Raw genomic sequence first — 12,983 nt, forward strand, 5'->3', positions numbered from 1 at the left:
TGTGCACCAAATGGCCTCTACATGTCTACAAGTATCTTTATGTTTGTGTTTACTTGGATGGAAATAAGAAAGAAAAGAAAGGAAAAGAGATAAAGTTGATGATATTAATCTTTACTTTGAAGAAATACAAGAGAAGGAATTTAATTCTCTACAGTTTCCTTTTCTCAATTGATTCCATCTGGAAAACAAAAAAATGGAATAGGATGAAAAAGATTTATTGTTTTTTTTAAAATTCTATTAGTAAAGAATAGTTTTTAATTACAAAAAAAAATTGTTATAGAAAATGATTTGGATGAACATTCACACATTCAAATTCAGAGAAAAATAGAATATATTATATGAATGCATTTTCAGTGAGTTGATTATTTGTGGTTGACTACATGAATCTTATCCCTCGGTTACAACCATCCACCAAACAGAAACTTTAGAACACCTTTCCACTTCATCGTAATCATACCATTTGATTACGATGAACAACCAATATAACTAATTTCTATTCAAATCATACAGCATATCTATCTTCCCTAATTGGGAATCAATTGGTGACTAGTTTTGAGCTTCTTAATTGATGTTTCTGATGCCACGAAGTATGGTAACAAGGCCTGATCACCTTCACCTTCACTAGGATAGTTCTTAAAATTCATCGAGTTCAGACAAGAGGTGAGGAAGATGAACATATTACACAACTCTGAGTTCGAGATCGGGGTGACCAACTTTACCCTTGTACTTCTCGAAGAGTTCCTCCAGGGCATAAACATATTTAGAGTGAACCTCATTGATCTGGTAAAAGAACAGAACAAGCTTAAGCCCCCTAGATTGAGGATTTCCCCAATGATACAAAGCAGTTTTTCAGTAGAAGTCAAAATTTTGATTCAACTGGAGTGGTGACTAAATTTAACAGGGCTGATGATTGAATCATGAACTAAGTTCAGTAAATGAAGGCTGATGCAGAGCATGATAATCACTAACGAAGAGAAAAGTTTGATGAAACACTCTACCTCCTCAGTGGTTGGGTTGGGATTTTTTATCAGCTCAATTGGTCTCCCCACTACTACATCAATTGGGTGCCGATACGGTATGGGTGTTCTACACGAAAATAGCCATGCCTATCAGAAAACTATCACTGAAAGCCAAAAACAGAAAAAAAAAAAAAAAAAAAAAAGGGATCTAACAGGGAAAGTTGCAAATTTTTGCTATGAAAAAGGAAAAAAACAAGGAAACGTTATGTACCCAAATCTTCCCCAATAGATTAATGGAGTGAACTTGAGTGCTCGAGATATCTTCACAAACGATTTCCCGGTGGGCTTCCACCACCGATAGACGTGACTCTGCCACCAATTTCAAAAGAAGCAATAGTCAATATAGACTTACTTGCAATGGTGATATGCAAGTATGGAGATGTATCATTAGATTCTTCCAGTACAACACTTTGTGTATCAACATTTAGTAAAACAAAATTTGTATCATCAAGCTCGTCAAAACTTAATTGTGGTATATATTTTAGCCTAATTTTGCGATCAAATGTGTTATGAAACCTGGCCAAAAGCAAAAACGGGCACTAAAGGTCGCCCCATCTCCATAGCAATTCGCACAAATCCTCTTCTTGATTTAAGGAAGGCAACCTGTACAGGGCCACAAAGAAAAAGGATTGCATTAACATACATCTAGGCAGTTATCTCGAATTACCAAAAGAACAACATTGGTAGTTCGTTTACAGACAACAACGTAATGTGAGTTTCAGGAAGGAAAAAAAATAACATGATTGATAAATACATCAACAATTATACAATAAACACATAATACAGTAAAAAAAGTTTGATATCATTGATCATTCTTGATTCATCTAAAGAGATTTTGGTTCTATCATTGTCAACCACGTCCCACTCTACAGTCTAATATTTTGAAGTGTAGATCACCTCATCACTTTACCATTATCCTGCCACTGATGAACTTGTTGAGATCACCTCTGGCTCAAATTTAGCCAAGTACACCAACTAGAATTCAACATTTACACAAACCATTCTAATCAATTATTGAAACGAACAATACAACTAAATATACACCACAACATAGACGCAGCCTGATAAACAGTGCGGAATCAATTGACCCCATGAATTTTTATTTGAAAAAAATAATACACTATATTTTAACTGAAAGCTACTATTTGTAGCATACAAATTAGCCTGAGTGATTGTTCTAAAAAATACTAATTACCTAGATAGCAATAACTTATTATTTGTAACATGTAACTTAAAATTGATCTAATCCTAATTTCCAATTCAATTCACTAAAAGCCAACACATTTCTTTGTCTCCATGCTTGCCTACAACTGGTTGGCTATCCCTGCATTCGACACCAGCAACTCAGCTCACCTCCATCCCAACGTCATTGTTGCTCACCAATCCTTGTAACCAATCTCACTGCTCACCATCCCCTCCACCAGTCAGCCAAAATCAACATCCTATTCTTTTAATTATCATCAGTTTTTCTATAATTTAGCAGTTGGAATTGGAGACATCATGTCAAATTTATGAAGATTGAAAAAAGCAAAACTCAAACAATTGTCTGTTTGTACCTCCACGACATAATAATGAGAAAGGAAAATTGTGAACTAAGTATGAATTACAAGATACCGTAGACTAAAACTGAACAGTTACCAGCCAAAGGTGTGTAAAAAAACTACAATTTCTCAACGTAGCAAATCCATTTAGATCGTGGATATGTGAATTAGAAGACTGCTAAGTTGTAAAAGGGGCCAAGGCCCTAATCTGTGATCTATACAGCATGATTTTCAACTACAGTGTATAACTCAAAACATTGCATATTTCTTTGACTAGAGATATGGTAAACCATGAAATTTATTCTGATCAGAGAAATGATCTACCAAATGAAATGAAAGAGAGAAAATAAGTAACATTAGATTTCTGTGTAGAAATTATAGTACAGAATTGGACCTCAGAGTCACGGTTCATATGAAGCATCTCCTGGACGCCACCAGGCACAATGACGGAACTGTACCCAGAAGCAAGGCAGGAATAGAAGTTCTTCCTCGACGCAGGAGCAAGTCCCATCCATGTCCAAATGTGCCTCAGAAAGGGAGTGTAGAAGACCTGACCATGAACATGAAACAAAGCAACACTTAAGCATATGCTGACAAGAAAAAAGAGAAATCGTGCTAAAACCTAAAAAAGGAAATCATCAGGAAACAACAAAGCTTACAGCACTGCTCGCGAGAGCCTTGATTTTGGGCAGTGGCATAAATCCTGTGTGGTCGGCAAGAGCACACATAGCTATCGGTAGCACCGAGTGTGGCTCGTAACCAAAAACTGCAAATGTTCGAACTCAGTTACTTCACAGTAGTGCCTGAAGTAACAGAATCACTTCATTCACGTCAATGGTCAATCTTCTGAACAGTAGCCGGATTAGAGCTCACCATAAGCTTGGTCGGGACTGAAGTCTTTGATGTTTTCCACATGAAGGGTAATCGGAAAGTACCCACAGGCGTACTTGCAGATAAACCTAAGTTTTAAGTTTGACCACATTTACAGCCGAAAAGGGATCCAATTAGCGGGAGAGGAACAAGAAAACAAACTTCAACCCTAACGACGAGACCAATCGAAACTGAAAACTAATTTATCCGTGGATAAAAGCACGAACCTTGACAATCTCCGCCCAGATCTACTCCTTTCATCGATCGGGACTACCATGAAGAATAGCAGAATGGCGAAGACCCTGCATCGGAGCAAGCAACCAATCGGCATAAGCTGAAAAACCAAGGGCAAAGAGAGAAGGATAGAAGGAGAGGGATGCGAACCCGGCGGCGAGGCGGAGGGGGAAGAAAAGGATGGCGGCGAGGACGAGAGCGGCGTCGAAGTAGATGGCGCCGAGCCAGAGGGCGAGGGCGAGGTTGGTGCGGAGGAAGGAGTAGGCGGTGCCTCGGAACACCGAGGTGCCTTCGCCGGCGACGACTCCGTCATCGCCGGCGGTCGATTCAGCGCCCATCGACGAGTCAGAGTTCTCTTCTTGGAATGCCGAAATGGCGGCCTTGGGCGTGTATGCGGGTGCGTGTTGTTGGTGAGCGAGCACGAAGTAATTGGTCCGCATAATAAAGCCTCGACCGACGTCCACGTGGCGCTTCCAGAGAACTATATCTCATTTTAGAATTTTTTTTCAAATTTCATTTCAACCCCTTAATTCTCATCTATTTTCAAAGGAGAAACACTTCATTTCGCCCATTAAACCTTTATAATTTCATTATTTCACAGTTGTCTTTTCCCTTCACTACTTCACAATAAATAGTAATGATAATATATGATACACTAGCACTATTTTATAAAGATAATATATGATGCAGTGAATTAAGAAACAATTGAGGTGGAATATGAAAGAACATTTAATCTTCAAGGAAAAAATATTTTATTTTTATTTTTGCTACTTGTTGATGTTTGAGTAGAGTATTTGTCTTGTGAAGATAAAAACAATAGAGTTGAAAAAGATAGCACTTTTATTTCATCACGTAAATGATGATTTAACTTATGAAAATTATCGTTTCATGGATTTGTATCCTTCTCAAAATGGAAAGGAACAAGAAGAAAGAAGCCAAAAGTTTAAAATGAATTATAGAGGTTCACCCGAAACAGAGAAGACCCAAGAACACAGGTTTTTCTCAGATCAAATACATAGTTGAGCCATCACATAATCATGGATAGCAGAAAAGAAATCTGACCTAGAAAATCAGAATGGGAAGAGATTTAATACCTCCAAACACTACTTTAATTCTTACGAGTAGACGAAACTGAGGAAGAACTCGAATCTCTTCAGCCTTATGGATAATTTGAAGAAGACGAACGCTCTAAGCTATGAATTCTTTCATGCTCTTTAGCCACACCAAATACTCCTTCTCATCTTTGTTCAACATGTATTCGTGCAAGAAGTCGAACAGCGAACTCTTTATGCCTCTCTCCTCGAGGTATTTGTGCATCGCCTTCTGCAAGTTCTCGTCCAAGTCCCTGCAAGAAATCGAACCAGTTCACTTTTCTTGTCTCAGAAAATCGAAACATTTATCAATCATCTTAGTTACCCAGCTTAAACTTCAGCTGGAACAACCATGAATAGAACCAAATTAACAGCTTAAGTTTAACAAAAGGACAACAAATACAAACAGCTGCCAATTCTATCGCTTTTTAGCACCACTAAGAAGAACGATATGCTGAAACTATCATGCACTTGCGGTAAAATCTACTGAAGCTACATTTAACAGTTCAAGTTTGGAAAACAAACTTGTTATAGTTTGGCATGTCCTGCAGTAGTAGAATATATTTGTTATCAAGTGGCTTAGGTATGTATATTACAGTCACATACAAGGTTAAACCACTACAGTTCTTATACCAATCTTTGAAGACACAGATTCTAGAATAAAACTAACATCTCAAAAGAAATACTCTTTCCCTTAGTTAAAATGCAAGATTTTAGTTAATGTCAAGGTTATCAAGGACTGCATGATACAACAAGTATAAATACAAGAAACAGAACTTACGAAAATTCAGGGCCTTGGTATGCACTTTGATCATCAGGATCATCACGTTTCTTGAGGACCATGGTCTCAATTCCAACTTTGTCCAAGTTGAGGCTGCAACAGAACTCCAGTAAATGGTCTTCTCCTTTATCGATTGTCACGACCAAAGATAATGAAGGCTCCATAGAATTCTCATTGCCATCTTCGTCCTTGTCATCTTCGTCATTCTCCTCCACATCATTTTGTTCATCAAGGTTCATCAGCACAACAACCTGGATGTTCTCGCCAGCAAAGTCCCGTTTAAGAAAAATGGCTTGATCGCCAGGATTATCAATAATCTCAAAAGGGAAGTCTTCAGGAATGTCGATATCCTGTGAATACACAGAACAAAACTTACAATTAAGTGCTAAAAGAGATAACCCAACAAGTGATTATTCCAAATTTGTTCTTTCAATTCCCACTGTTTTTCATGTGCTAATCATGGCGGCATCAATTCACAAAAACAATTGAAGCAAATGAAACCAAGAGGTCACATGCGGCAGATTTGCAAAAAGTTTGGATTAAATCATACATAAAAAACAATTAAGAGATAAAAAACGAGAATTTCAATTTTCCTCGTCTCAGAAACGATGAAACGATTCTTCTTTGTCAGAAAAAATAAATGCATAAATCCATGGATGAGTCTGAACTATATCGTTTCCAAACTTATACCCTATGCAATGGAGCATCTACAAAATTAGAAGAGAAAAACGTATTTTGCATCACCACGAATCGTCTAGTGCCACCAAAAACAGTCAAAACCAACATAATAAAACAACATCAGAGACAGGGAGATCGACCTGGCCACTTATATGTGCCTCCTGCGCACACTGAATCTCGGAATCAATAACTCGCTGCAGATTATCGTCTCCCGATACCTTGGAGGAAGCGAATCGATAGCAGAGAAGAGAGGGGGGCGGTTTAGGATCCTGCAGCATTGCCCCGCGGGAAGAGGCAGCAGAGAACGAGGAGGTGAGTAGGAAACGACGGCCGGGGATGGACGGGGCAGAGGGGAGGTAGCGGCGGAGGGATCGGCTGAGGAGCGAAGCGAAAATGGAGGACGCCATAGCTGCTGCTTCGCCTAGGGTTTTCCGTTGTAGGATTCAGTGGGTTTATCGTGCATATATAGGGAGACAGGAGAGTCTTTGAGTGATTTGATGGGGGTGAAATAGTCTTTTTTCTTTTTATGCAACAAATTTTGTGTATAAACTTTGATTGAAATGATCAAATGCCTCGAGAGATGAACATAAATATTTCAATTCTTGATCATAGTTAAAATGATTATAAGAAAATAGAATTATTGAAATGGATAAAAATTAAATCTTACAAAAATTAAGATGATATCTGTTATGGGTATTATGATCTGGCCTATAAAAGCCAGGCTCAGATCGGGACACGTCAGACATTGGAAGATGACTTATCCAAATACGTAGCACAGCCCGTCCGACTCATTCATAACCAATACTCGATCACTCGAACCCTGACCCCTCTGATTTGTCGGTCATCATCAAAACCTCTGATCCATGTTATTCGGCGATCATCATAAAATCCAATCCATCACACCATCGCCGTCAAGCAGTTAGGAGACAAGATGGTCCAATGACACGTAGCTATGACGATGAAGAGGCATTCCGGCTGTAATGATCGCGGATGATCACAACAGGATATTCTTCCTGACAGGATATCTCAGATAATATTCTCCTTAATAACAAGAGACAGCTCCTCCTGGTTGTCATCAAATCCTCTGATCCATGTTATTCGGTGATCATCATCAAATCCAATCCGTCACACCATCGCCGCCAAGCAGTTATGAGGCAAGATGGTCTAATGACACGTAGCTATAACGATGAAGAGGCATTCCGGCTGTAATGATCGCGGATGATCATAGCAAGATATTCTTCCTGACAGGATATCTCAGATAATATTCTCCTTAATAACAAGAGACAACTCTTCCTCTGACAAAATCTACTGCGTCGATATTTTCCTTAATTACTAGCAGGTATACTCCGTCTATATAAACTCTCGCATATTACATGCACAGGTATGCAATATCATAAGCAATCACTTCTTTTCGTTGTTTTCTTCTTCCTCCTCCCCAGTATCTGACTTGACCGTCGGAGTGGTCGAGCCAGGGACACCCCTGGCCTTCCTTCTCACGGTGTTAGTATTCGCAGGTCTCGGAGCTTATCATCTTCTTCCTCTCCACAACGTCGACTGTGGTGCTGCGTGGCGGGTGACGCGTCCACCAGGCGATCTCAACAGGAACATATTTTGGCGCAGTTTATGGGAAAGTTCTTGATCCTGTTTTGAGGCATGTCCATGGACGATCCCCCAAGACCAGCCCTCTTCACCTTAACGGAAGAAGAACTCAACCGCCTGTTGGCGGCTGCGGTTCACGCAGCGTCACAAAACCAACCCTTCATCCCGGCTGCGCCCTCCCTGATACCAACACAATCGGCAGAGATCCCTCATATCCCCACGCGGAGGCCACAATTTCCAGCAGAGGCACCATGGGTCCCTCTGGTAAGGCCCATTGCATCCATGGAGTCGGCGACGAAAAGAACTCCTCCCAGAGACCCGGTTAGGGGTAAAAGCCCTTGGTTGGGAGACAGGGGTGCCGCAAAAAGAACTCCTCCCAGAGACCCAGTCAGAGGTAAAAGCCCTTGGCTATGGGACAAGGGTGAACCTGGTAACTCACCCTTCACCAGGCGAATATTGGAGGAGGAGCTACCTCGTCATTTCCGAGCTCCACAGCTAGCTGATTACACCGGGACTACTGACCCGGAGGATCACATAGGACGGTTTGAGAATGCTGCCTTATTACATCAATACACTGACAGTATTAAATGTCGTGTTTTCTTAACAACTTTAGCTGGAGCAGCTTTGCGCTGGTTCAATAGACTTCCTCCTTGCTCCATCTCCTCTTTTGCTGACTTCAAGGCCTCATTCTTGCGACACTTCGCCACCAGCAAGACCTATTGTAAGACGACGATGAATCTTTTTTCTATCAAACAGAAGCCAAGGGAGTCTTTAAAGGAGTATCTAGATCACTTCAATCAGATAGCACAAGACGTACCTTCTACTGCTTCGGAAGCTCTGGTAAGCGCCTTCTCTCAAGGATTATTGGAAAGAGATTTTTTTAGGTCCTTGGTCAAGAAGCCTCCTGAAAATTTTGACCTCTTATTGAGTCGGGCGGTCAAATACATAAATGTGGAGGAAGCTCAATCCGCTCATCGAAAGGGCGCTGATAGTCAGCATGCCGTACCAAGCCGCAACGCTCCTACAATGGGTCGAGCTGATCGAAAACCGCTACCTCAGCTCCTGAGAGAGCCCGACTTGGGGGCTCGGGCCGCGTCCTCCAAGGTTAATCACCGAGTCATCCAGACTGTGGAGACTCGACCTGCTCGTCCCTCCGGAAGTGTCCGTTGGCCACCTCGCTTCTGTGTCTGCCACCAATCTAAAAGTCATAATACTCATGAGTGTTATCAGTATGCCCGAGAGCTTCGCCAAGCGGCTGAGCAACGTTGGAGAGCACAACCTCAGATGAGGCCTCGACAATCTTCTACTGGCCGCCCACCTCGGAGTTCACCGCCGCCCTCACCTCGGCCCGCCCATAAACGGGACCGATCTCCTCGACAACCCACTTCTCCGGCCCGTCCTGGAACCTCTCGAGGCCCACGACAAGCAGAACATGAAGGTCGGGCGGGCAATCAAGACAATACTCCCCGAGGTGATATTCACATGATCACCGGTGGAGCTACAGATGGTGACTCTCATCGAGCCCGAAAAGCTCATCACCGGCAACTCGAAGTTTGTGAAGTCGGCACGGGACCGAGGGAGGATGGCCCTACAATCATCGGACCCCATGACTTGGAGGGGGTAGAGATCCCGCACGATGACGCCCTAGTCATCCACGCTACCATCGCTAACTACAATGTGGCCTGAGTCTTTGTGGACACGGGAAGCTCTGTCAATATTATCTTCAAGCAGACCTTCAACCAAATGCAAATAGAAGAGGCTGATTTACAACCCATAGCGACTTCCCTGTTCGGCTTCACGGGACACGAAGTACGCCCTCTCGGACAGATCACCCTTGCTATATCTCTTGGTGAGGAACCCCTACAACGGACTTGACGCACCTTTTTCACCGTCGTGGATGCTCCGTTGGCATATAATGTTATTCTGGGAAGATCAACGCTGAGTATCTTCTCAGCGGTGGTTTCTGTTTATCATCAGAAGATCAAGTTCCCAATCGGGGACCAAGTGGGTGAAGCTCGAGGAGATCAACTCACTTCTCGACGATGCTATGTGGACATGGTTTGGACCGAGGTCAGAAAGCAACCAAGAAGCCAAAAAGTGAAATACACTCAATACAAGAGGTATCGATCTCCCTAGCCAGTGAAGACAAGCAGTTATTGCAGATTTGTCCTGAACAAGCAGAGATGGTGGTACAAGTAGCTGCTGACTTACCGGCTGAATTAAAGCAAGAGCTCTGCACATGCCTTCTTCGAAATCGGGACGTGTTCGCCTGGATAGCTGTTGACCTCACAGGTGTCTCTCCCGATGTTGCTGTTCATCACCTCAATACGCTTCCAGATGTCAGGCCTGTCAAGCAGAAGAGGAGGCACTTTAGCCCCGAGCAAAACAAAATTATTCGCGAGGAGGTCCGTAAGTTGATGGAAGCTGGACATATCCGGGAAGTGCATTTCCTAACCTGGCTATCCAACGTGGTGCTGGTGCCCAAGCCGGGCAACAAATGACGGGTCTATGTGGATTTTTGAGATCTCAACAAAGCTTGCCCAAAAGACTGCTATCCCCTGCCTCGAATTAACCAGCTGGTTGACTCGACGGTAGGATGTGAATATATATGTATGTTAGATGCCTACCAAGGTTATCACCAATTATCCTTGGTTGTAGAAGATCAAGACAATGTTAGCTTTATAACAGCCGATGACACTTTTTGTTACACTGTGATGCCGTTTTGGTTAAAGAATACAGGGGCTACCTATCAACGATTAATGGATCGAGTCTTCCGACATCAACAAGGACGAAATATCGAAGTATATGTTGATGATATACTTATCAAGACAGCTCACAGAGGAACTCTCATATCCGACATTGAAGAGACTTGCGGTACTCTACGACATTACAGGCTCAAATTGAACCCGTCCAAGTGTCTCTTCGGCATCCGAGCCGGGCAGTTCCTTGGATACATTGTGATCGCGCGCGAAATAGAGGCTAACCCCGAAAAAATACAAGCACTGGCGAACATGTTGCCCCCTCGAATCTCAGAGAAGCCCAACGACTGGTCGGGCGTATTACTGCTTTATCCCGGTTTATTTTTAGATCTGCCGAGTGTAGTCTTCCTTTCTTCAAAATCTTACGGAAAGCTCACCGGTTCGAGTGGAATGAAGCTTGCAATAAGGCTTTCGAAGAGTTGAAGGCTTATTTAGCTCACTTGCCTCGGTTGGCAAAACCCATGCCTGGTGAGCCATTATGGATGTATCTCTCAGCTACCGACTCAGCTGTTAGCTCGGTCCTGGTCAAGCAAGAAGGGCAGACACAGGACCCTATTTATTTTTTCAGTCATTTGTTAAAAGACGTCGAGACTCGATACACCAACTTGAAGAAATTAGCTTGGATTCTTGTTCTGGCTACTCGGCGACTTCGACTCTACTTCCTCTCCCATCCAGTCACAGTTTTGACCAATAGCAATTTGGGAAGAGTGCTAACTCATCCAGAAGCTTCGGGGCGACTTATCAAATGGACGTTGGAGCTCGGGGAGTACGACATCCAATATCAACCTCGCACCGCCATCAAAGCCCAAGTCTTAGCTGATTTCCTCACAGAGATGCCCGGAGCCGAACCAGAGGGTATGTGGGAAGTCTTCGTGAACGGATCAGCTACCAAACAAGAAAGTGGGGTCGGTGTTCTATTAATCTCCCCGCAAGAAAAGATAATTCAACTCTCCATTCGGCTAAGCTTCAAAGCCTCTAACAACGAAGCCGAGTACGAAGCTTTACTTGCAGGGTTACAAGCCACAAAGCGAGTAGGCGCGACCAGAATCCAAGTCCACTCTGACTCTCAATTGGTGTCCCAGCAAATAGAAGGAAACTTCGAGGTGAAGAATGACCGACTTCGAAGGTACGCAGAGGCTTTCACCAAATTAAAGGAGGAATTCACAGAAGTAAGTCTTCAAAAGATTCCCCGAGCTGACAATTCTAAAGCAGATGAGCTGGCTAAAATGGCTAGCTCCCTTACTGAATGGGTGGCAGAGCAACTGGTCATGCAAATCGCCTTGATCGCCCAGATTGACCAGCCAACTCACTTGGCTGAGCCAATAGATTGGAGGACGCCTCTACTCGCCTTCTTGCAAAAAGGAGAGATTCCTACCGACCCCGACAAAGTTCGCATGCTCAGACGGAGAGCCTCCCGTTTCACCCTCATCGGAGACCAATTATACGGCGTACTTTCTCCCGACCACTGCTTAAATGTCTAAGACCCGAGGACGCCGAATACGTGATGAAGGAAGTGCACTAGGGCTGCTGTGGAAACCACCTGGGAGGTCGGGCCCTGGCTCGGAAGATTTTATTGGCTAGTTATTTCTGGCCCACTCTGCAGGCAGACTCATCCAAACTTTATGGGCACTTGTGTTCATTGCCAGAAATATCAACCCTTCACCAAGCACCCGACCGAGTTGTTGAAGGCTGCCACCATCTCGTGTCCCTTCGATCAATGGGGAATGGACATAGTCGGTCCTTTCCCGATTAGACCTCAGCAGAAAAAGTTCTTGTTGGTAGTAGTGGATTATTTCTCAAAATGGATTGAAGCTGAGGCTTTGGCCAGGATTACTGAAGACACCGTGCTCAAATTCTTATGGAAAAATATCATATGTCGGTACGACATCTTTCATCGGCTCGTCTCTGATAATGGTCGACAATTCCAAGGGAAAAGGCTCCAGGAGTGGTGCCGGGAACTCGGCATTCAACAAGCCTTCACCTCAGTAGCATATCTGCAGAGCAATGGACAAGCAGAGGTCATCAACCGAGAGATCGTGCGGGGACTTAAGACCAAGCTTGATCATGAAGGAGGTAGCTGGATTGAAGAACTGTCTTGCTTCCTATGGTCTTATCGCACCACACCTCGCGAAGGCACAGGTATGACGCCTTTTCATCTGGTCTACGGAGGGGAAGCTGTAGTCCCTATAGAAATTGGAGTAGAATCAGATCGACGACAATACTACGATGACGACAACACTGGCCGAAGGCTTATGGAGCTCGATCTGGTCACTGAAGATCGAGACAAGGCGGCAGCACGCTTGACAGCATATAGGCAGAGAATGTGTCGTACATACAATAAGCGTGTCATCCCTCGAGCTTTCCAAGTCAGAGATTTGGTTTGGAAGAAAGTTAAACCGGTGGGAGACGTC

At 43.3% G+C, this 12,983-nt stretch overlaps 2 protein-coding genes across 2 annotated transcripts; both read right to left on the reverse strand.

Annotated features, from left to right (window-relative positions):
• Positions 1-313: 313 nt before the first annotated feature.
• On the reverse strand, positions 314-4,060 carry LOC141834638 (diacylglycerol O-acyltransferase 2D-like). Its single transcript, XM_074721967.1, has 9 exons — positions 3,815-4,060; positions 3,658-3,732; positions 3,434-3,519; positions 3,220-3,326; positions 2,955-3,110; positions 1,536-1,622; positions 1,231-1,328; positions 999-1,086; positions 314-780 (listed from the first exon to the last, which is right to left on the reverse strand). Exons 1-9 carry the CDS (start codon positions 4,000-4,002, stop codon positions 679-681), a joined length of 987 nt encoding a protein of 328 aa, XP_074578068.1. The 5' UTR covers positions 4,003-4,060; the 3' UTR covers positions 314-678.
• Positions 4,061-4,597: 537 nt separating this feature from the next.
• On the reverse strand, positions 4,598-6,639 carry LOC141835252 (uncharacterized protein At2g39795, mitochondrial-like). Its single transcript, XM_074722688.1, has 3 exons — positions 6,355-6,639; positions 5,537-5,886; positions 4,598-5,009 (listed from the first exon to the last, which is right to left on the reverse strand). The coding sequence occupies exons 1-3, from the start codon at positions 6,619-6,621 to the stop codon at positions 4,853-4,855; spliced, it is 774 nt and encodes a 257-aa protein (XP_074578789.1). The 5' UTR covers positions 6,622-6,639; the 3' UTR covers positions 4,598-4,852.
• Between the last annotated feature and the right edge of the window lie 6,344 nt (positions 6,640-12,983).

Source organism: Curcuma longa, chromosome 9 (genome assembly GCF_044706935.1).
Source record: "Curcuma longa cultivar G26 ecotype Majalengka, Jawa Barat chromosome 9, ITB_CL_G26_1.1, whole genome shotgun sequence".
Classification (NCBI taxonomy): Eukaryota; Viridiplantae; Streptophyta; class Magnoliopsida; order Zingiberales; family Zingiberaceae; genus Curcuma; species Curcuma longa.